The sequence below is a fragment of the Epinephelus lanceolatus genome, chromosome 3 (genome assembly GCF_041903045.1).
Source record: "Epinephelus lanceolatus isolate andai-2023 chromosome 3, ASM4190304v1, whole genome shotgun sequence".
Classification (NCBI taxonomy): Eukaryota; Metazoa; Chordata; class Actinopteri; order Perciformes; family Serranidae; genus Epinephelus; species Epinephelus lanceolatus.
This window is the reverse complement of record NC_135736.1, coordinates 32,860,965-32,885,753: the sequence shown is the minus strand read 5'-3', so window position 1 is coordinate 32,885,753 and position 24,789 is coordinate 32,860,965. Positions and strand designations below refer to the sequence as shown.

General features: G+C 42.0%; 1 protein-coding gene across 1 annotated transcript in view; it reads left to right on the top strand.

Moving 5' to 3' along the window:
* ctnna2 (catenin (cadherin-associated protein), alpha 2) overlaps window positions 1-24,789 on the top strand; it is a 536,848-nt gene that overhangs the window by 130,179 nt on the left and 381,880 nt on the right. The window contains exon 7 of the mRNA XM_033623313.2: window positions 16,967-17,170. Coding sequence (XP_033479204.1) covers window positions 16,967-17,170 — 204 coding nt within the window. The remainder of the gene's footprint in view (window positions 1-16,966; window positions 17,171-24,789) is intronic.

Below are 24,789 nucleotides of genomic sequence, written 5' to 3'. Positions count from 1 at the left end.
TCAATCATTAATCAAGATGTCCTGACCACTGGGATTTGTCTCACTTCTGGCTGTGTGCGTCAAGGCGCTTCATTTGCAATGGAAAACTATTCAGTATGTTTTGCGCGGCTGCTCCTTTTTTCTGTAGATCTGTTCAGCTTTTTTCTACTTTTCCCCTCTCTTTCACCTCATTTCCAAATAAACAACACCCCTCCAAAATATTCATATACTGTATAATTCCTCAAACACAGCGAAGACATCTGGAGAATAGAGTCGGATTGTTGACTGAATATGTCCCTGTTTGCAGTTGGGATGGCTTTTGTATTTGTTCAAAGTGCAGTTCTAATTAACATGTGTACAGTAATTCCAGTCTTGTTTATGTTTCAACTAAGCTTCAGCAAGCATGTGTCTACGCACATGTTTTATGGGAGATAGTTGTAGGCCTTTATTATGAAAATGTATTCAAACCCAACCAAGTGAGCTCAATGGGGCATGCACTCACTATTTTAGGAATGGTACGCCTTTAGCTCGATATCCTGCTGGTTACACAATTTTACCAATTCATGTGTCTTTTTACTTTCTCTGCTCCAATTCTCCCTCTTTTTCTTTTCTTGATCAATTATTTAAGAATGCTTTAATGTGATATTTGAGTGATATTTTTACCCTTCAGAGGACATGCTATATTTCATAGCATCGTATGCTTACTACACAACATGCAGCTGCAACAAAAAGGACAATACCACTTAACTTAATAATTCATACGGTCCTCTAGTGGCTGGAAGACAATTACAGTCATGAGCATCTTTTTCAAGAGGAAAGCTTCATATTTTCTAGGAGCTGCTGCACTGTCTACCAACGAACAGCTAGGAAGAGAATACTTTTGTGGTATCTGGGCTCATATTTTTACACCCCAATGAACTTTTGCTCATGTTAGTTCTCTTAAATTATCTAGAATTAAATAATTTAAACAACAAACTTAAGTCAATGTGACATCATTGCCAGATCTGTAATTTGAGTTACTTTAGTCTGTTGTCATTCCCAGATCATCAAATACAGACACAGTGTCATGCCCCTCGATGTGTGACATTGAAGCCAAAGGCATCTTTTGGCATCTCTCTAAAATGCACCAGGCTTTCAGCTAAGTCCACTGTGAACCGATACTTGACGCTGGCATCAACTGACCCAGTTCGGACCAAAGATTCGCAATGAGACGAGCTGAAACAGGCAACTACCGTAAAACTTGGTGTATAAGTTGCACTTTTTTCCTCTTTTTTTTCTTCTAAAAAGTTTGGTGCGGGTTATAGACCGGTGCGACCTATAGACCAAGGTAAATGCTGACATATGTAATTTGACCCACAAGATGCCGCTACGTTAGGCTGACCAAACGTCCTCTTTTGCCCGGACATGTCCACTTTTCATGTCCCGTCCGGGGCATCCGGGGGGTTTTTATAAACTGATGATAATGTCCGGTTTTCCGTGTGTTTGTGTGTGTGTGTGTGTGTGTGTGTGTGTGTGTGTTAGAGTGCGGCAGGGGCAGCATATTTCTGTCTGAACCCGAACCGAGCCCGACATTATTTAATGACCAAAGCACTGAGTTTGTGTCACACAGTGGTTACAGGCCATTTAACAGGCCGGGCGTGCGCCGTGGGTGCTCAGCTGCGGAGAGGGAGACCTCCGTGTTTGAGACAGGAGGTCCGATGCTTCTAGCCAGAGGAGAGGGAGAAATAAAACAAAATAAGATAAAATAGGAAAAACCTGTCTCCCTCTTTTATTTTATTTTCAGCGTTTAATCAAGGCGGAGGCGGGCGGCTGGAGGTCTGAGACTTCCAGCGAGGAAAGAGGTAGAAACAAACAGCCAATGTGTGTCTGTGTGTGTTATGTTCAGGTGTTGTCACGTAAATAACAGTGCCCAAGCAATAAACAGGACAGATAATAGGATTTTATTTATTTTTACACTACATTTTCACTGAAAGCTGACCGATGTTGTTATACTGTAATTTTATTTCCTGAAGAGGTTGTTTGGAAATTGCAATCTGAAAAGTAACCAAAGCTGCTTAAGAGGTTATTGTGTTTTGAATGTGTTTCAAATTAAAAATAAAGGGAAACAGTGTAGGAATAACTTGTATAACGTTTTTATTAACAAATAGTAATATAAAACCTTGTTTTCCCTGTTTGAAACCTTAAAAAATAGACTGCGACTTATATGCCAGTGCAATTTATATTCCGAGTTTTACGGTACTTGCAATACGCTGTTCTGCAATGTTTTAAAAACCTGCTGGTTCGCACCAATGCAACTGGATGAGCTGGTGTATCATCTCTGTGCAACAACTCTCTGTACGTCCGTTCTGATTTCCAGCTTTTCAGGTTGATTTTGTGGCTGAGTATAATTTGTAGCTTCTTAAAAAATGGATGAGGATACTGATAGTGAGATACTGGCTACAGCTTTTGCTGCATTTGCAGCAGTAGTGATGAAACAATGAAAAACATAAACAAAACTAGCACCAGATGGACTGTATTCATAATATAAATAATCAGTGTCAATTAGTCAGTCAATGGAAAATGTGTGTGTGTGTGTGTGTGTGTGTGTGTGTGTGTGTGTGTGTGAGGGGGCATAAGCACAAACAGCGAGCATCAACAGTGACCCAACGTCCGACACTGGCACACCGTAAGGACAGAAACAGAGGGCTCGGCGGGGACGGAGCACCTGTTGCAGCATGTGAACACACCATTTGAGGTCACTGTGACTTGACCAGTGGGCTTCAGTACAAGCTGGATCGGCTGTCGCAACAGTTGACATGCTTTGTGTTGTAAAACCAGCCGCCGGCGATTTGACCAGCTGAGTTGCAGATGACACCATCAGCCGGCTGGAGTCGAGCTCAGACCGGCTAGTTCACATCGCTGCAGCCTTACTCTTCAACGTTCTAAAAAGGTTTCGACTCATTGCAAATCTATGGTCTGAACTGGGCGTGAGGAGCAAGAAAATCCACAGGACGGGAGGTGGATGGGTAAAACATAACTGAACTTTTACCCAGGAGACTGTTTGTGTCACATGTAAAACCAAAATTCATTGTTGTTTTGATGTAACGTTACGTCAACGCAAGGTCCTAATGTGACATGTTTAGGTCAGGTTATTTAACAAACATACTTATTTTAACCCAGTACGTGATCTTTTTTTCTTAACCTCGCAAAGTAGTTTTGTTGGCTAAACTTAATTGTGCTTGTTTTACAACATTAACCATGTACATCACATCACAAAGATACGCTAAAGGGTGACCTCTGCATTGCCGTGAGACACTAAGGGGCGTGACAGAGCGTCAGTATTTGACGACCTGGGAATGAGAACATTGTGACTTCTTGCGATACAATTTTTAAATATTGTTTTACAAGATCAATAAAATCCCAACAATTTGTTATGTTACTGTTACAAATCAGCGTCAGACTACTGCTGCTGTCAAACATTTACCACATCAGATAGTAGTTTATGTTTAGTTGTAATATTCTCTTTGGAAGCAGTATTGTCATGAGTTTGCTATATTCGATGGGCATGGCTAAACTATCTAATAGTTGTACTTTGGTACTCTTTCTGTATTTTTTGTTTCGATCTTTGAACTGCACAGTTTAACAAAGGAAAAAGCTAAGTAAGGGTAATGCATTGTGACCAATACAGTGGACTCCAGCACAAGACGCTGTTGGTAGCTAATCTGGGGTTGAGTTGCCTCCAATTTTTGCACCACTATGTCTGATTACACTTATTATGGCTTTTTTTTTTTTTTTTTTTTGATTGAACAAAATTACACACGGCTTGGCGGCCAAACAATTTGTGGTCTTATTATACTAATTAACCAAACATTTATTTTTCCACATTGCGAGTCAAAAAAGCAATTTGAGACGGACAATGCTCTCCTTGAGGAAATGTGAAAGTGCTGAAACATGAATTTGTGGTTTTGTTGTTTTCTCACTGTAACTGTTGATCCATTAGGCTTACTGAAAGTACTTTTCACCATCCACGTGCTAAAATGTACCTTTTACTTACCCCCCTCTATAGTATTTTATGAAACATTCAGCACGGTTTCAGGATCAGATGTATTGACGTCTATTTACTCAGATGTCCTACTGTTTTTACGTATAAAAGATTCAGCGCTACCCAGTTTAGCTTACTTTACAGTATAAAGACATGGTAAAAGCTCAAGCTTGAAATATTTAGTATGCTCCAGGAGGTCTACCTGGTGAATTAAGAAATGGATGGATGGATTGCCATAGGTTAGGATACATGTGCATATATTACTTTTTTTCATCTTTCGAGGTTATGGTACCTTACTAAGACTAAAGGCCGATAAGCCAAGTTCCATATGACTGTCCCAAAGGAAATTTGGTTTGCAGGGAGTTGTATTATACTCAGGTCACAGGAACACACTTATAATATCAAGATAAGTTTATGTTATTGACCGGCCCAGATCCTGATTGTCATGGCGATGTTTTTTTTTAAAGTGGCAAAGTATTTGTTGGTAGAAGACATCCATAAACAAGCCACACCATAGTCATCGCTGCAAACTTGGCTTTTGGCAAAATTGGCTTCTTTGAATGAAAGTTTGGCACCTTCTTGATTTGTATACATAGTAAATAGACTGCATTTCTTGCACTCTCCTAGTCTTGGCGACGACTCAAAGTGCTTGACACTACAGGCACCATTCACCCCATTCACTCACGCATAGTGGTGACCATGGCTACCATACAAGCTGCCAAAGATGCAAAGGGTTTTTTATTCACAGTCCACTCTCTGCCCGGCCAGACACATTGCACTTAAGGCAGGACCCTGCTTGACCTCATGTTTGTATAAAAAACATTTTTATTTGCTGTAACTTGAAATGTTGCTGGGGTCAACGTACCGTAATAGGTGTTAAAGTCTTGCCTATTTTGTAATAGTTAAAAGCACTAAGGAATTTGGCTGAATCAAGCTTTCAAATCAAAGCAGACTGATGCGAGCGAATTTTGAGAAAAATCTGTTGTTTTTTTTTACTTGCAGTGTAAATTTTGTTCGAAAAATATCACCTGTATTAACATCATACGCCCAAGTATGTAGTTTCTTTACAGCTACTTTGTTTGTTCCAGTGGCAGTTGTGACTCAATGAAAGCAGTACATTCAGTCCTTTTCTTATAATTGTCACCTTTTTTCCTCTCAGTTTGCAGGCCTGGTATTAAAGCACACATGTACACTCATTTCCTGGTGTGTACTGCAGCTCTGCAGCTCTGATTTCAAAATGTGGAGCAGAGATTTGTGGAAAAATCCACACACAATGTATCACTGCTTGGAGCTTCGCCTACATTCTCACTGATGCACAGCTGGCCAATTGCTGCGAGGGTAACTTTTGGATTGTTGGTTTTGAAGGTTAGAAAAATTGGGCAACAGATGCCCACCCCTCCATTTGAGGACAAAGCTGTCGAGGTGCAGGGAGCTGAATTGCTGCAGGCGAACAGTGGTGTAGCAGTGAGGATGCAGGGCTCGGCATTGGTGTATGCAAATAGAGTGAATGCCAAATGCCTGTTTGGACCTACTCGTGTTAGAGATAGAACATGATTGGACAAGTGTGAAACTTAGACGACTTCTGGGCCTGCCTTAACTTCTGGAAGGCTCCATCCAGCAGAAACACTGATGGGATAGCGTGAGGATGTTACTGTGTGTGCCAAGATTTAATGTCATCAGTCACACCATCACAAACGTTAGTAAACTCACATGCATACATTCATTGGTAGAGTTAGCTTTTTTTCTCATCTCTAATTGATGAGTAGTTTTAAAGTGACTAAACTAATTCGCTGTTATTTACCACAGCCACACAAACTGGCCTTTTCAAAGCTGTTTAAGTCGCCTTCCGCTGTGTGACAATAGAAGGCCAAAGCCTAACCCTGAGTCAGGCACTCTTCATTAAGGTTAATCAATCAGAGAGCGGGTTATGACTAATGCCCCTTCTGGGCCAGTGTGGGCAGAGCTTTGTCAAACAGCGTATTAGTCACAACCAAAAAGCCCTTGAACCCTGGATCGGGGCCACCAGAGGCGATACAGTGGTTCGTTCAAGACTTTGTTGAACTACCCTCTTAGACAAAATAGTTGTCATCAAATATTGGGAGGTCCTGGAAGGCGTGTTTGACATAGGATGATGTGACATGTGCCCTGTCTCACTGGTTGATGCCCTAAAGTGGGGTCAAACTAATAACCTCACCCTTTGTGGGGCAAACATAAGGTTGCCTGTGGCTCTGATACACTGTCAAAATCAACATTCACATTGAATTACAGGCTTGAAGCGTGACCTAGAAATGAGGAAGGGAAAAAAAGTTAACTCTTTCATGAGCCTGCAGGTAAGATCTGTTAACTGCTCTGTGCATACAACCTAGCTTAAAACTACAGTACATCTTTTCCCGAACCCTCCACACTCCAATATAAAGATAAGTTAGCAGGTGAAACGTGCCAACAAATGGCCGTTTTTTGTTTTTTTTTTGTACCATAATCATTTTGTTGGAGTACATTTCAGGTGGCTGCACAGGGCATTAATAAAAAGCAAAGAGTACATTTGACCTGGCACTATGCTAATATAAATTTACTCTTTTCTTCAAGGAATTGAATGGAACGTTTTAAGATTTTGACATGCCGCATTGAAAGGCTTCAAAATTCAGTGTCAGCAAGTATGCTCTGCTGAATTATCCTGGAACACTACAGCAAATCCCCATTCACCAGCCACAGCGCTCAGAAGCTGACTCTGCTCTGTGAACTTCCAGAGAAGGGGAAGAAGTGGAAATAAAAATTCATGATATAAATTTGTCAAATATCATTTTAGTCTTGCAGCACGGAATATCCTGTTTGTAAAGAGCATTTATGAATGAATGATGTACGGAGGAAGAATTCGCTGTAAAGGGCCACAGTATATTGAAACAGAAGGTTGTCGTCGAGTGTATTCGTTGTATAGGAGAGCTTTTGAATTTGATTGTGGCATCATTCACTGTGTGCACTTGTCAGGGGTACTTCTCACTAACGCAGGCTAATTTAGGCCTTTAAAGCAAACAACAAAATAATCAATCAAAAATGAGGTTCAAACATAACAAAAGTCCCCAAAAAATGTGAAGCACTTTGACGAAACCGACACTATGAGTCACATTAGTGAGCTTCTTGGAGGATGACTTGAGCCTTTGCCAATTACTCTGAAAACCTCTCAGCCTTTGTCAACCCGACATTTGCTACTCTTTCAACTCTGCCTATTCCCAGCTCCCAGTGATAATTGCAACCTGACATCCTGTGTGGAATAACAATTGGGTAAAGGATGTTCTCAGTTTCCCTTCATGTTCTTTTCTTCTTCGCATCTTTCCACGTTGAGGCTCCGCAGTGTATTGAGCTTTGTTGTTTTCCTTTTTCGCCTTCTTATAGCTCTAATTTCTCATATAGAAGTCATAAGGATAGCCATTTCACAACAAGGGAAGATGAGGAACAGGATCTTTTTTTGTCTGTTTCAAAGCGGATCAGCTTAATGGAAACTACCCAGTGGGGTTTTTTTTGTGCAGCCGTTCTGTGCATTTTCACATAATTCAGGTATTTTTGTGTCTTATATGGAGATGTTTTGCCTTCCCCGAAAGGTTCTTGTGTTTATGACATCCATATATTATAGTTAGAATTTAGCATTTAAGAAGGAAGAAGGCAATTAGCAACGAAAGAAGAAATGACCCAGAAATTAAGCAAGAAATTACTAAAAATAGAAAATTAAAAACAAGAAAATTTTTTTTTAAAAGAAACTTTAAGACAAACAAAGAAAGAAATGGCCTGGAAAAAGTGCTTAAGAGTTATAATAATTATATCACATGATTTTAAAATGTATACTAATTTTTAATTCTAAATATAGTTTTTCCTTTGCTTTTTTCTTTTTTCCCTATTTTCTTTTAAACATATTTTTTGCAATTTGTGGGACATTTCTTACTAAGTTTTTTCATCACCATATTTTTGAAGAAAAGTGGTGTCGCTCTAGGTTTCAAAGGGTTAATTATGACACACTATTTCATTATTTGATCTATTGGATTATAAGAAAACTATCCTGTTACACTGAAAAACAATGGCATTTATGAGAAAAGGAACATGATGATAAGCAGTTGTTGCCATTTAAAAAGAAAACTTGACCACAGTCTAATTAAATTGTCTTTTCTTATTTCTTATTTTCTTTTCTTATTTCTTATTTGCTCTGTTGAAGACACTTGAACATGCAGATTGCATTGAGTGATGTAAATGGAACTGATGTCTCACTGTTAGTAAGTTGTTTATTTGATAATGGAAATGGACCGGATGCTCTATATCAGAGTGTGATACTAGTGAGAGCGAATGTCAAAGCTGTTTTTCCTACAAAAATACATTACTTAGAACTAAGATTTCTTTGGTCTCCGTATCAAAGTCAGTTGATAAGATCGCTATGGATTTCACCTCTTCCGGTACAGAGATAATCTGAGCCACTAAGCATTAAAGTGGAAGCAGCTAGTCTTGTCTCATCTATAGGGGTGGGAATCACAGAGTAACTTGCAACACAATACAATGACGATACGATGCCCATGATGATGATGATGATGATGATGATGATATCACAAAAACAGTTGACCAGGATATAAGACGACGTCTGTGTAACTGAAGAAGACAAAAATACCGCTAAAAAGACAAAAATCAGGAATTATGTACAATGAATTGTTGTGTCATTTTCACAGAATTTGACGACTGAGATGAAACAATGTACAAAAAGTGTGGTCCGACAGAAAGGGGAGTCTTAGTTTGGTTCCTCTTTAGCACACACGCAGGGTGATGACGAATCTGGTTATGCGTGTTTGCTGTGTAACCTGTGTACTTTACTGTCATGAGACAGTTCTTGCATTTTGCCTAGTCTTTATAGATTTTGTTTGCCCAATCTGTGTTGTATAAACCAAAGTGGGCCCAGACTCTTAAACTGAAAGATGATTGTACCTTTCTGATTTGTTTTCCCCTTATCCTGTCCACCCAACCCGATCTCACTCCGAAGCTGTCGAAATATGGTGCTTGGGCAGTAACTTGAGGCATCAGACACCGACAAAAAAGCAGTCCTTTAATGTCAGCATGATACGTGGGCAGTTGCTGTTAGTTTAACGGCACCTGGTGAGGTTGGGGGGAATGTGGCGGCACGAGATCAAAAATATAGGGGCAAAAGTCTGAGTAGGGTGGGAAGGAGGGGTGGCGGATGGGTCTAACAAACACCAGCCTTCACCCGGTAAAAAGGCGTTCGCGTCCCGGGAGATTCTAAAGCCAAACCCTGTTCTTTTTTCCTAAACCCAACCACCAGAGGGGGTGGCTTACGACACTACTTATCCCCCACCTACAATGCAGTCCTGGGATCCCTCCCCAGATGACTTCACACCCATTCACCCCTGGTCCCACCTGACCCTAACGACTCACATGGTGGCCAGGTGGGTCAATGACTCACATTGTTACCTTAAAGACTCTGAAACTAAGAGCTCACATGACCCCCCTCTGCAAGGGTTCCCACCCACACAGGGTTTATAGCCTGCAACTTTGTACCAGTCATTTAGAAGAAGCTTCTTGGATGAGAGGCGAAACGTCTTCAAGAAACACAAGCAAGTCCAGTTGCCTACGATATAGCACTTAGGATTACCATGACCTGGATGACTGAGAATCTTCACCAATAAATCCAACCATGTATGTTTGTTGTTGAAGGGAAAAAACGTGTTGTACCAACATAGTGTCTTAAAGAGACAGTATGTAAATGGTAAATTTCACGTCAAAACGGAAGTACATTTTGTCAATACATGTAACAGGCAGAACTTGCCATGACGTCCAAGAAGGTCAACAACCCACGCACCCAGGGTACCTTTCACGTCATATCAGGACATGGAAAGTCCATGACCAAATGTCAATATGTGACAAGGTTGGAGTGAGAATTTGTTGGTCCACCATCCCCCCATCTCCTGCATTAGTTAATATCCCTTCACTTTACCCTCATTCATTTGATAAGCGCCACCATGAGGAGTCATGAAGTAGTGATGTTTAGTCAGATTGGCAGGGGAAGCTCATTTAGAGCACCTGCATGTTTTAAAAAAACAAAATAATCTTAAGTGCCATCGTATCTAACATACCGCTATAGGATAGAAAACCTTAATGTCATTGTACAAAGAATATGCAAAGAGATTAGGAGTGCTGCATCTGATCAGGTGCCAACTAGTCAATAAAACAAGCAAGTAAAAAAATAAAATAAACAGACAACATAATCATTTATAAAATCGGAAATAGATAGTGTGAAAATTTGCTTGTTTTAAGCTGTTGTACATGTAAAATAAATAGTGGCTTGCACTTAATAAATGGCGTATTGAAGTGAGAAGTAGTGGATTGCAACAGGAAGTAATACAACATATTTTCATATCAATATTTTGCTGCTTGCTTTACCTTTATTCAACACCTGTAGAAGTATAATGTAAAAACATTAAAGATGTTGTTTTAGGAGCAGGTGGGAAGAAAGACACATAAATCAACCACTCACTGATGTATTGATCATTGCAACACTGAATTTAAAATATATGGTTGTGTTCGCTAATGTTGGCGTAGGTGGGCTTTAAGACAAAAATTGAATCAATAATCACTTTGTCTAAATGACTCCATTCCTGCTGTACCATGACGCAGAAATTACTGTAAAGGTTTCTATAAAATATAAACTAGAGGTGATGAATGGATTTTAATGTGAGTACACACACTAGAAATGTATCACCATTTATAGCCGACATTAAAGCTACACGTGGCGTATTGTTTTAAGCTTCTGAGATGATATCCTCGAGGAAATTAACAGGTACAAGAACTTTGTTAAAACTCGGTGTAAATAATGTCATGAGTTTATAAGGTTATTGGGGATCTCGCTCGTTAGAGGCCAGCTCATCAGATTCCTTTTCTTTTATGCTGAACCACTATTGACTGTCTTTATCTCAGACTTTTTTCCTGTTCTATATTTATCTCTTCCTTCCTTTTTGCATTTCTTTTCTGCGTTTTCTCGGATATCTCTCCCTCCGATCTTGCTGTTTTTATTTAATTTCTGTAGCCCCAAACTCTCTCTTCCTTTTTCTTTTTTCTCCTCTTTTTTCTAACTGCAAAATCTTGTATCTACTGCTCTTTCCTGCCAGCTGTGGATGAAAAGTAGGTTATGCTTGGTGCTTGCTCTCTCTTACCTTACATGTTATTATGCATCATTTGACAGTCTGTCATCCTGCCTCAGGACTAGACTGGCTGAGGAGAGACCAAACACTGCACCTTTGCTCCGTACTATTACCCAACGCTCGCAGAACTCGTCATGTATGCCGCTGAGCCACGTCTCCTCTGTTATCTCTGAATGTTTAGTTTATTTACAGCGTAGATGACACTAAAATGCAACTTTGGTCGAGCCGGGTGCTGGAGCTAAAGAAGCTTTTTATTTAATTGGTTGTGTTGAACCCTAAGAAAGAAAGACTAAGCTGGAATTGCTATTAGGTAAATGTTCCCCTGTGAATAGGTGGGATGGGGATATGATAAAACACTGCTGTAAATTGCAAAGCACATGTTGTTGTTCTGCTTCATGAATTTGTGTCTCTATTCACTGATCCGTGGGTATTCCTATCTCTCCGAACTGTGCAAAACAAGATGAGTCAACATTAAAATTAATGGCTTTATTACCACATTATTGACATTACTGAGAGGTGTAGGAATATAAATACATATGTGTTGAGTTAAGTCCTATTGTTCTCTATGCAGTACTACATCGGTTAGAATCATATAATCATATGTACAAAGACATTTGCCTCGAGGTGAGGTGAGAATCTGAGTGAAAAGAGACAATAGGAGCTACTGTAACAAATTATTCATACAAAGAAATGCTGCTACCTTCCACCACCTCCTGCCTTTTATTCCCTGTGTCTAGGGTTGCAGGGGTATACCGTTTTCAAGGTATACCATGGCATGAAAGTCAATCGTTATCATACCATATACATTTGCCTGTCAGCCAAAAAGTACCCCTTCGTTTTCACTCCTTTGAGGAACATTGTACCTGATATTGGTAATGGTAATTGTGTAATACTGTACACCCTGATGATATTTTCTGATACAGTTATCATACTATAAAAAGTCTCATTCCATTGCTACCCTACTTGTGTTTTGTCCCCGTGGGTAATGTTACTTGATTAACATTTTGCACAGAATGCAAGGTCACCATACCTTGCTAGGGCTGTGAATCTCTAGTTTCATCATGAAATCAATTATTTGGAAAACTATACCATATATGCCGATATAAAGTCTGCCATGATAGGACTTTGATTCAATTCAAGATCAAGATCAAGAATAATTTGTCATGGGCCCTACACCCATACAATAAACAACATAGTACTTTGATAAATCAACATTATACCCAACATAGCAATAAGAAACACAAAAAGATAAATAACACCATATGCTAAAAATACCTCTACAAAAATGCAAATCAACAAATGATAATCCAGTGCCAGGTCTGGCTTTATCTGATATTATTTAATTCAGTTTATGAGCCTGCAATCAATATGAAACAATATCATATGCCCATGACATTAACACACGTCGGTAATGGAGGAAGCTGCCACCTCTTTCCTTTTTTTTTGCTTTTGGTGGATAAAAACAACACATAAATAATTGTATAGAATTGTAACTGTGTAAGTTCAGTACAGTTTACTTTGACTACCGTAACACACACAAACAGCAAGCAATGTTTCATTTCAACCCAAACAATTATGTTTTTCCTCAAACTTGTCCTAAAATGTCTCCCAGTAGCCATAAAACATGGATTAACAACAATATCATTTGAAAGGAGTATGAAATTTGGCTCAATAAATTTAAATCTGCTCTGCTACAGATGAGTATGCCTTTCTGTTTTTTTTTTTTTGTTTTGTTTTTTTTAACTAGTGCGTCCTATTCACTGTCAAGGACAGGCCGGAAAGCAGGTTAGTAAACAGCAGAAAGCAGCATGGAGACCAGTGAAAATGGTGCAGTGGTTTCTTCTTTTTCATATCCTTTACTTATTCAGTCTCTCTTTCAAACTCACTGCCATCTACATTTTTTAAACGATGTGCGAGCACTGCTTGGATGGAGTCGGAAGGTATTTTGTGGTAGCATGTCATTCCGTCACACCAGCAAAGGGTTTAAATTAGCATGTCCACCGGGTCATTGTATTTCCATCACTATCGATTTGTCTCAGGAGTCAGTGCCAATTATAACCTTTCCCATTTAATACAATAGCCAGAGCCTCTGGAACCCAAGTCCTTGAGAGGGGTTGGACTCTCTCCTTTGCTGGAGTTGCTCCGGGTGAGAGGCGGAGGGCCGGGGTGGGCTTTCTGATAGCCCCCAGACTCTCTGCCTGTACGTTGGGGTTTACCCCAGTGGACGAAAGGGTTGCGTCCCTGCGCCTTCGGGTCGGGGAACGGGTCCTGACTGTTGTCTGCGCTTATGCGCCGCACAGCAGTTCAGAGTACCCGCCCTTTTTGGAGTCCCTGGGACGGGTGCTGGACAGGGCCTGACCGGGGACTCCATTGTTCTGCTGGGGGACTTCAACGCTCACGTGGGCAATGACAGAAGAAGGAGGCCTACAGGGCATGGTTGGTCTGTGGGTCTCCAGAAGCAGCTGACAGGTACCGGCGGGCCAAGCGGAGCGCAGCAGCGGCAGTTGCGGAGGCAAAAACTCGGGCGTGGGAGGAGTTCGGTGAGGCCATGGAGAAAGACTTTCGATCGGCTCCAAAGAGGTTCTGGCAAACCGTCCGGCGCCTCAGGGGGGGCAAGGCGGCAACTTGCTCACACTGTTTACAGTGGGGGCGGGGAGCTGCTGATGTCAACTGGGGACATTGTCGGGTGGTGGAAGGAATACTTTGAGGAGCTCCTCAATCCCACCAGCACGTATTCCAGTGAGGAAACAGAGCCGGGGGTCTTGGGGGCGGGTCGTCCAATTTCGGGGGCAGAAGTCGCCGAGGTAGTGAAGGAACTGCGCGGCGGCGGGGCCCCGGGGGTGGACGAGATTCGCCCTGGATATCTCAAGGCTCTGGATGTTGTAGGGCTGTCCTGGCTGACACGCCTCTGCAACATTGCGTGGACATCGGGGGCAGTGCCTCTGGAGTGGCAGACCGGGGTGGTGGTCCCCATCTTCAAGAAAGGGGACCAGAGGGTGTGTTCCAACTATAGGGGGATCACACTCCTCAGCCTACCCGGTAAGGTCTATGCCAGGGTGCTGGAGAAGAGGGTCCGGTCGATAGTTGAACCTCGGATTGAGGAGGAGCAATGTGGTTTTCGTCCTGGACGCGGAACCGTGGACCAGCTCTTTACCTTCGCCAGGGTGCTGGAGGGGGCATGGGAGTTCGCCCAACCAGTCCAGTGTTTTGTGGATTTGGAGAAGGCTTACGACCGTGTCCCCAGGGGCATCCTGTGGGGGGTGCTCCAGGAGTATGGGGTTGGTGGCCCTTTGCTAAGGGCCATCCAGTCCCTTTACCGAAGGAGCACGAGTCTGGTTCGCGTGGCTGGCAGTAAGTCGGACCTGTTCCCGGTGAGGGTTGGACTCCGCCAGGGCTGCCCTTTGTCACCGGTTCTGTTCATAACTTTCATGGACAGAATTTCTAGGCGCAGCCGAGGGGTGGAGGGTGTCAGGTTTGGTGACAGGAGGATCTCGTCCCTGCTATTTGCGGATGACGTGGTCCTCCTAGCTCCATCGAACAGTGACCTCCAGCTCTCGCTGGGACGGTTCGCAGCCGAGTGTGAAGCGGCTGGGATGAGAATCAGCACCTCCAAGTCTGAGGCCATGGTCCTCAGCCGGAAAAGGGTGGATTGCCCACTCCTGGTTGGGGGGGGGGGGGGGGGGGATTTACCAGTCGATCTACGTTCCAACCCTCACCTAGGGTGAGGAGCTCGGACATCTGGGAGGGACTCGGAGTAGAGCCGCTGCTCCTCCACATTGAGAGGAGCCAGTTGAGGTGGTTCGGGCATCTGGTAAGGATGCCTCCCGGACGCCTCCGGCTGGCCTGGGAGCGCCTCGGGGTTCCCTCGGAAGAGCTGACGGAGGTGGCTGGGGAGAGGAGTGTCTGGGCTTCTTTGCTGAGGCTGCTGCCCCTGCGACCCGGACCCGGATAAGCGGAGGACGATGAGACGAGACGAGACGAGACGAGACAATAGCCAGATGTCAGCGGGTGTCTGTGGGATTTTTTGTGCAGTGGGATTGCATAAATTAGACTAGTGACTTTTCCTCTACCCTTAGTTTAATAGGTTACATGTATTATTTATACTTTTTCTTACTCACCTTTGGTTTACATCACTGCATCTTCCGACAGAACAGCACGGTTGAATTTCAGGCTAATTTTAGCTTAACATTGTTGATACAAAGCAGCTAATGGTACCACAGCGAGAAGTTCGAAGAGTTAGATGTCCAAACAGGCACATATGTTTTAATGGTGTTTTTTACTCATTGAAAGTGAATGTTATGTATTTTCTCTGAAATCCACTGCTGATTTATTCCTGAATAAAAGTTATGCCTTTCGTCTTTTTTTGTCTGCTTACTATTATCTGCCTGAGACACAGAACTTCAAAATGAAGGTGCTTCCTAAAGAAGATGATATGAATCAATGTTTTCACTTTGCATCGACGATACCTGTACCTATGTTACAAAGAAAAATCATTAGCACTGCGCTTCCACCCTGTCAATGTCAGCTGTTGCTCATTTGCAGAACACATCCTAAAAGGCACCGACTGCATTTATCCTCACAGCTGAAAACCAATGGCCGTATGTTTTTCTAAAAGCTATATGCACAATGCTTTCTGAATTCTGAAACATCTCCCATCTCCTCCACAGCGTGAGGCAGAGTGTTGATTTGAGCTAAAAAGTGCAGCATGGCCTTGCCTCCTAACACCGTCATGTCACAGACTGTTGTGAGGGCCACATTTGAATAGGTCCTGCAGAGATCATATAAAACCATCTAACAGTATAGGGTGTGTGTATTAACTTAGTGCTCTGGAGTGTGGAGTACAATTTTAAATATATTATCCCCAATTCAAGCTACACAATGTTCAACCTTTTTTATGCACCCCTGGTTTTGCCTGTCCTCATTGCAGCTGATTGTTGTTGTGGTGTTTCAGCCTCATTCAGCTCAACAATTAGCATACATCTTAATAAATTTGTAAACAAACCTTAGTGAATATTCAACTCCTGTTTTCGAAGTTATTAAAACCCTGTGGAAGCATTTTATGTTCTTTAAGCGAGTGTAACTCTGTTATAGAATAATGTGCACGTCTGAGATGGATGTTTGTATTTTTAATTAGAATTTGAAGATTGGGGGGAAAAGTGATTTAGTTGTGTGTTTTTAACAAGGAGGTGCTTTTTAGTTTGACTTCCATTTTCTCCTTGAAGGGATTTATTATTACAAAACACATCCCTTTAGAGGGAGAGGGATGCAGCTTGAAATGTCTCACTCAATCTTTCAAAGCTCTCTTTTTTAAAGCAAAAGTCTGAGATGGTTCCAAACCTCAATAATAACCGATACCGTGTTTGTTTTTATCACTCGTGTAATCACTGGGTTTCATTCTGTATCAAAATCTTGTCTATTTTTCTCCTTATGCTTCATACCTGCCTTTGAATTAAAACTTAATTATTTATGCACAAAGAGGAACATTGCCCTACTTTTCTGGTACGCTCGTTAAAGCCTTTAACTAGTTCACCAGCTGGTTAGCAGCCTCCTGGCGTGTTTTTTTATGTGGTCAGCTGATAGTGCTGTTGATCTGTTATCAGAAATACCCCCTCCAGACAAATGCTGCTGTCTTGTGTCATTGGGATACTGTAACTCTTGTTTAAAGTCTATGATGAAGTCTGAATTGCAGCCCATCACAGTGTCCCATTAACGTCCTCTCTGCTTTATCCCAGATGGGCCTGTATCACTGTCCTGACCTTCTACTCATCTTTTTGCCCTACAGAACAAGATCATCCTGGACCCTCTGACATTCAGCGAGGCTCGTTTCCGGCCCTCTCTGGAGGAGCGCTTGGAGAGCATCATCAGTGGTGCCGCACTAATGGCCGACTCCTCGTGCACACGCGACGACCGCCGCGAACGCATCGTGGCCGAGTGCAACGCCGTTCGACAGGCCCTTCAAGACCTGTTGAGCGAGTACATGAACAATGTAAGTCTCTTTCTGGTGATTTGATACTCATTAGCTAACTGCGACTACACACATGCTCATGTGTGCATTTCATTTTAACACACATTCATAGTTAGACAGATTCACATGCTGCTGATCTCCTTTGATTTTTCAATTCTGACACTTCTCTCTCTGCCAACACATCCACTGGTCAGATCTTTTCTTTCTTTTTTTTTTTTTTTTTGTGCGTGTGGAAATGTAGAGCCTTTTGCCACTTTATCTCATGTGATATTTTTTCTCTCTTGATACTTTCACCTGCCATCAACCAGCAAGTGTTAGACCTAAAGCAAGCCTTCTAATTGAGCTAAATCAGCCTCACTCAACCAAAGTTCTGCCATTTGTTTGACATATGGGGCTGTATTTTTATAGGTAGTGCAGACACCATGTTCCATTGGTAATTTTCTAACCTGGAATTGTTCTTTGCCGATGCTTTGGGTATTTTTGCTCTTGGAGTAATGTGACAGGTGCAAAGGTGGGAGGAGATGTGACAGTGGAAGCAAAAGTGTTCGTGAAACACAGCTTTTTAAAGTGCTGAGAATAGATGTCGGAGGACAAGGGCTAGTTTTATGAATTTTCATGACATTACTTACACTTTTGGTGTGGTACCTTTGGAACCCCAAGTAACCTTAAGACATGGTACCTAGACCCTCGATCTGCTTAGCGTTTCCACCACAAACAGTACTCTTTAATGTGGGCGGGGTTGTTGTCACTCACTGCTCCGTCCAGCACTCACTGTATTTCCTCCTTTATCACATCTGCACCTCGTTTATTGTCCACAGAACGAGGTTGCACGCCGATATTTTCGGAACAAAACAGAACAGGCTGCAGTGAGAGTCATGTACAGGTCGGATGCGGTTAGGATTGAGGCAAAGCGGTCATCATTAGGGCTCGTACTAGCCAATCTCTGATATTCTTGGAGACAAGTGGTAATGGTGGATGAATTGGTCAAGTACAGGACTTTCACACAGTAGACTGGGGTTTGAGTGCGATGTATGCCGAAGTTGGCTTATTATTTTTAGACTTAGTTGACTTATTATTTTCAGTTTTGGTAAATGGTAAATGGACCTGCACTTGTATAGGGCCTTCCTAGTCATCTGACCACTCAAAGCGCTTTTTACACTACAAGTCACATTCACCCATTCACACACACATTCACACACTGGTGGCCGAGGCTAGCATACAAGGTGCCACCTGCTACTCAGTTTTTAACACACTCACACACTGATGGAACAGCCATCGGAAGCAATTTGGGGTTCAGTATCTTGCTCAAGGATACTTCAACATGCGGACTGGAGGAGCCGGGGATGGAACCGCCAATCTTGCAATTAGTGGACAACCTGCTCTATCTGTATAGGATGTATAAAACTCCCAAATGTCCACTGTGTAGTGACACTTCAGCAAAATAGCTAAACAGACCCGTTTGCATTAACGCCATATTTTGATGTTGCTAGGATGCCCAGGATTATTCACTTGGGTGTAAATAGCCACATTGGCTACAGACACCTGGTTGCTAATAGCATCTGCCAAAGAATAATGCTTAATAACATATAACAATCACTATTTTGATGATTTGTGTGTTATTATAGCCATTTTTACACAATTCAACATCATTTATCATTTTAGCATAACTAAAGGCAGTGAGGAAAAACAAAAATGTGCCACATAACACTTGGAAAACATGACACAAGAGGACTTTCAATACCTTCACAAATGTAAATTCAGGTTAAAAGGGCATATATTGGTGCAATATTTGTAATGTCATATGTTTGCATGTTACGACTCTAAACCTCCTGGGCAGTGCTAGTATTTTCCTCCTGCACCACTGTGATTGGCACAGCTGTTTAAAGGTTATGTGACTCGCCAAGACAATGATTAATCATCACACACATCCAATTTATATTCTTCTTCAACAGAGCCTTTTTGTGCATACTGAGCTGTGAGCTGTGTCTACATAAGCGAAAATAGGAAATGCACTTGGGTACACTGTCACTGACCTTGCACACATGACTTTGTTCTTTGTGCCGGACTTTGCGATTGTGCCATTTAACGGGAGCTCTAAGATTTCTGGAACGTTCAATGTCAAATCTATTAAATGTCTGATCTCCTTTTATCATCTTAAAACAGCTCAGTCCTGCATTTTGGTTGCAGAGAAAACAGTTGGCAGGATACCTAAAGTATATCCTCTAAAACACATCCACGTTCATCTATCACGTGTCTGCACGTACACATCATGGCACACATGCATTTTAGCTGTACCTGGACAAAACATGTGATTGTAATATAAATGTTACAGGATATAGATTAGCATATTCAAAGGTTCACAGCTAGCAAACTCATTAAAATGAACTAAGTGGATTACATTATGCCAATTAACTGATTAATGACAATGAATCGAAAAAATGGTCATACAGCGTAACCTTAGCTTCAGACATGCATGCAAACTAATCATAGCTGCTGAGTAAATGACATACATGACAAGAAAGAGCTCACTCTGGTTTCATTAAGACACAAAGAAAGAAAAGGGTAGATGGAAACGTGGAGAACTCCCTCTTAAATCTCTTTACTTGAAGAAATGGCACTGGAGGGATTATATTGCACTGATATTGTACCTTATATGATTGCAAATGGGACAAATAAAATTGATTGATTGATAAAGATGAAGCTATTATTTTCTTGCTGAATGGGAGCTTGGCAGGCGTCTCCCATTAATACTATATTTGTGAGAGTAACAGCAGCAGTGGGGACGAAAGCAACTACATATTTGTATTTATCTGGTACATAACAGTTTAGCCAACATGAGATTGGATGGAATTAAAACTTAGACATCCATTTCTCTTTTGCCAGCTTCTCAAGGAAACTGGTAATGTAAAGTTAACACCGAGATACAATCAACATGGCAGCCTTTCAGGTGCCCTAAACAGAGCCATACATCACTGAAAAGGCAGCGCCTATATCTTCCACCGTGGGGGAACTTACTAGGCCAGCCTGAATTCTTAGATAACCCCTAATGGGCCTCGACTGTTGGTGAGTTATTGCAGTGTTCAAAATGACTGTAATGTCCGCATGTGTTCGACTAAACTGAAACTCTGAGTCCACATTGGTTTTTGTAGCCTGAGGTGGTGTATCCAGCTGTGGAGGAAGTCACAGAGGAGATGTTAATACCTTAGTGTTGCTGCTGGTGGTAAATGAAGGATTAACAGTCTTCTAATATGTTTTCTTCAAAAACATGTTATCCCGTCCTCTTTTTTTGGCTCTTTTGTGTTAGTTTTCTCAACCATTGCATGGGCCTAAAATGACAATCGCAGGATTTTTAAAGTGAACTGGTGATCTGAGGTGGGCAACAGGGCTGCTGCTGTGTCAAAGAGGGAAGCAGAGTGTTTGTGAGGGATTGGATTTCTCCTTATGAAGGAAGGAGCACTCCAGCACCTCACTCAACACTGTAAAAATCTAGGCCAGCCTGAAAGCAGCTCTCAAAGAAGCTGTTTTTAATACAAAGTCAATATTCCAAACAGCCTAACATATACCATGATATTTAACCCCACATTATTTTATGTACTTTGAGTTTTGTTCAATGACTAAAATGAAATCTTAACGATAATCCATTGGAGTTCCTGCATGTGCGACCTGCTGTAGCTGTGCACTGACGGTCGATTCAAACGTGTATTATGTGTCATTTGTGGCCATTGAGAAATTGGCAAGCCGGCTGTCTATTGATCCTTACAGTATCAGTTCTCCTGCTGGCAAAAGGCCCTATGTAATACTCTATAATCCTCGACCTGATTGTATATATATGTTGTGGCATCTGGGCTCATGAAGTAGCCTAGAAACAATGGGGGGCTATTAGATAAAGGTCCTTATTAGATAAAAGATCCTCTCTGGTTGTAATAGAATATTAACAGTGCAACAGCTACAGTAGTTCTACACTCTGCATGCATGTGTGTGTCAATGCTGGTGGTGTGGCCTCCATTTGTTGTCAAAGCTGTGCTTGTTGGGTGTTTTTTTTGTTTGTATTTTTTGTTTTCGGGGTTTACCCTCCTGCTGTGTTACACGCTTGATCTCAGATTTTACAGCTTAGTGTCAAAGGGTGTCAGGATGCTCTGCTTTTAGAATCATTTTAATATTTAGGAAATAATCATTAATGTCTTTTCTTTTTCTTTCCTTGTTTAACTTGGAAAACTGGCACAAAACACTTTAAGTTAAGATTGTCCTTAAAGTCCTAGTTAAGATTTCCTCATAATAAAATCGGTCGCACGAAACACCCTTAAGTCTTCTCCTTACGGTGGAATTCCACTGGATGCGTGTCCATTGCGGAACGGCTGTGCTGGTTATCCACTGCGTGCTCCGCTATCTGTCAACACCCACCGGCTGCATTTGCTGTGCGGAGAGGTGCAGCTCCGCCGGACAGTGGGAGTCATGAGGACCCACGAGATCTTGCTAACTAATCGATATAAAAAGGTGTAGTTTCTATAAACAGAACCACAAAACCAGAGCAGTAGGAAGACATCTCGGTGCACCTCCATGATTAACATCTCCTTGTCCATGGTGTCAACAGGGTGAAATGACATCTGAAAACCTCTGACCTGTTGACTTTAGGCCTGCCTCTGCCCATTATGTCGTTTTCAAGGTGTAGTGCAGGGAAATATGATCTGCAGTGAACACTGTGTATTTTATTTTGAAAATTAAGTGGATGTTTTATTTTGTTTCTGTGCACAACTTCCTGCCCCGCACGATCCGCTCTGTGCTGAATTGCTGTGTTGTGCTCCGGCATCCGGCAAAAATAGAAGTCCTGCGTATCTGTTGCGGAGGGCTCCGGAGCCAGAACGCAGCACAACCACAGCCGGTGGAAGCACACACATTGACTAGAACTGAAATGTATCGGCTCCGCTGCCGTGCCGGAAGGCAGACGCAACCAACACGCATCTGGTGGAATTTGGGGGTTAAGGTTTCTGGAAGATATTCACTTAAAAGTATTTAGGGTTTTCTCCTTGTCTTGGTCTTGTACTTAAAGGCGCTGTATGTAAGAATGTGGCCAAAACGGTTACTGCACTCAAATTCAAAATACTGCCGCAAGTCGTGTCCGCTCCCCCTCTCCTACAGATTCGAGGTTGCTGGACAGCGGCACGCTGGAGACTGATTTGTTTGCCCACGGGCAGCTGCCGTGGCAGGGCCGTGATCTTCGGTTTTCCAGCGGACCGTTCGAGCAAGTCAATCAATCAATCAATTCAATCAATCAATCAATCAATCAATTTTATTTATAAAGCCCAATATCACAAATCACAATTTGCCTCACAGGGCTTTACAGCATACGACATCCCTCTGTCCTTAAGACCCTCACAGCGGATAAGGAAAAACTCCCCAAAAAAAACCCCTTTAACGGGGAAAAAAAAAAACGGTAGAAACCTCAGGAAGAGCAACTGAGGAGGGATCCCTCTTCCAGGACGGACAGACGTGCAATAGATGTCGTACAGAACAGATCAGCATAATAAATTAACAGTAATCCATATGACACAATGAGACAGAGAGAGAGAGAGAGAGAGAGAGAGAGAGAGAGATGCAGGTAATGACAGTAGCTTACAACAACATTAATGAAAGTAATAATATTATAGTTATAGTTCTGGCTACTGTGGTACAATATGTTGAAAGTATGTATTAGTATCAGACAGTATACTTGTGTGACAATAGTCATATGTGTATAATAACAGTAGAAGTATGACTAATGACTAATGATGGCAGCAGCAGCAGGAGGCATCTGGCAGGACCACGGCAGCAGCACAACCACACACGTCACACTGTCCAGGCACCGCTGCGGTATGAGTTATTCTGAGAGACAGTGGAGCACAAAGGCTCCGGAGAAGAAGCCGAGTTAGTGACATCCAGAATGGCCGAGTTAGCAAGATGCAGTAATAGGATGAGAGTGAGAGAGAGAGAGAGAGAGAGAGAGAGAGAGAGAGAGAGAGAGAGAGAGAGAGAGAGAGGAGAGAGAGGGAGCCCGGTGTATTATAGGGGGTCCTCCGGCAGACTAGGCCTAAGTCAGCCTAACTAGGGGCTGGTACAGGGCAAGCCTGAGCCAGCCCTAACTATAAGCTTTATCAAAGAGGAAAGTCTTAAGTCTAGTCTTAAATGTGGAGACGGTGTCTGCCTCCCGGACCGTAACAGGAAGATGATTCCACAGGAGAGGAGCCTGATAGCTGAAGGCTCTGGCTCCTGATCTGCTTTTGGAGACTTTAGGGACCACGAGTAACCCTGCGTTCTCAGAGCGCAGTGTTCTGGTGGGATAATATGGCACTATGAGCTCTCTAAGATATGACGGAGCTTGACCATTTAGAGCTTTATAAGTTAACAGTAGGATTTTAAATTCAATTCTGGATTTTACAGGGAGCCAGTGCAGAGAAGCTAAAACAGGAGAAATATGATCTCGTTTCTTAGTTCCTGTTAGTACACGTGCTGCTGCATTCTGAATTAGCTGGAGAGTTTTTAAGGACTTACTAGAGCTACCTGATAATAGAGAGTTACAGTAATCCAGCCTTGAGGTAACAAAAGCGTGGACCAATTTTTCTGCATCTTTTCGGGTCAGGATAGGCCTAATTTTCGCAATATTACGCAGATGAAAAAATGCAGTCCGTGAGGTTTGCTTTAAATGAGAATTAAAAGACAAATCTTGATCAAATATTACTCCGAGGTTTCTTACGGTAGTGCTAGAGGCCAGAGCAATGCCATCTAGAGAAACTATGTCATCAGATAAAGAGTCTCTGAGTTGTTTGGGGCCAAGAACAATAACTTCAGTTTTGTCTGAATTTAACATCAGGAAATTGGTGCTCATCCAATTTTTTATGTCTTTAAGGCAGTTATGGAGTTTAGTTAATTGATTACTTTCTTCTGGCTTCATCGATAAATACAACTGTGTATCATCCGCATAACAATGGAAGTTTATAGAGTGATTTCTAATGATGTTACCTAAAGGAAGCATATATAGAGTAAATAGGATTGGTCCGAGCACAGAACCTTGCGGAACTCCAAAACAAACTTTGGTACGTAAGGATGATTCATTACGAACGTCAACAAATTGAAAACGATCAGATAAATAAGATTTAAACCAGCTTAGTGCTGAACCTTTTAGGCCAATTAAGTGATCCAGTCTCTGCAGTAGAATTTGATGGTCAATTGTGTCAAACGCCGCACTAAGATCTAATAAAACAAGAACAGAGACGAGTCCTTTGTCTGAAGCAATCAGAAGGTCATTTGTAATTTTAACTAGAGCTGTCTCAGTGCTATGATGCACTCTAAATCCTGACTGAAATTCCTCAAATAAATTATTATCCTGGAGAAAATCACACAGCTGGTCTGCGACTACTTTCTCAAGGATCTTTGACATAAAGGGAAGATTAGATATTGGTCTATAGTTGGCTAACACCTCTGGATCCAGGGTGGGCTTTTTTAGGAGAGGTTTAATTACAGCTACCTTAAAAGACTGTGGTACATAGCCTGTTAATAGGGATATATTGATCATATCTAATATATGAGTGTTAACTAAAGGAAAGACCTCCTTAAGTAGCCTAGTTGGGATGGGGTCTAAGAGACACGTTGATGATTTAGATGAAGAA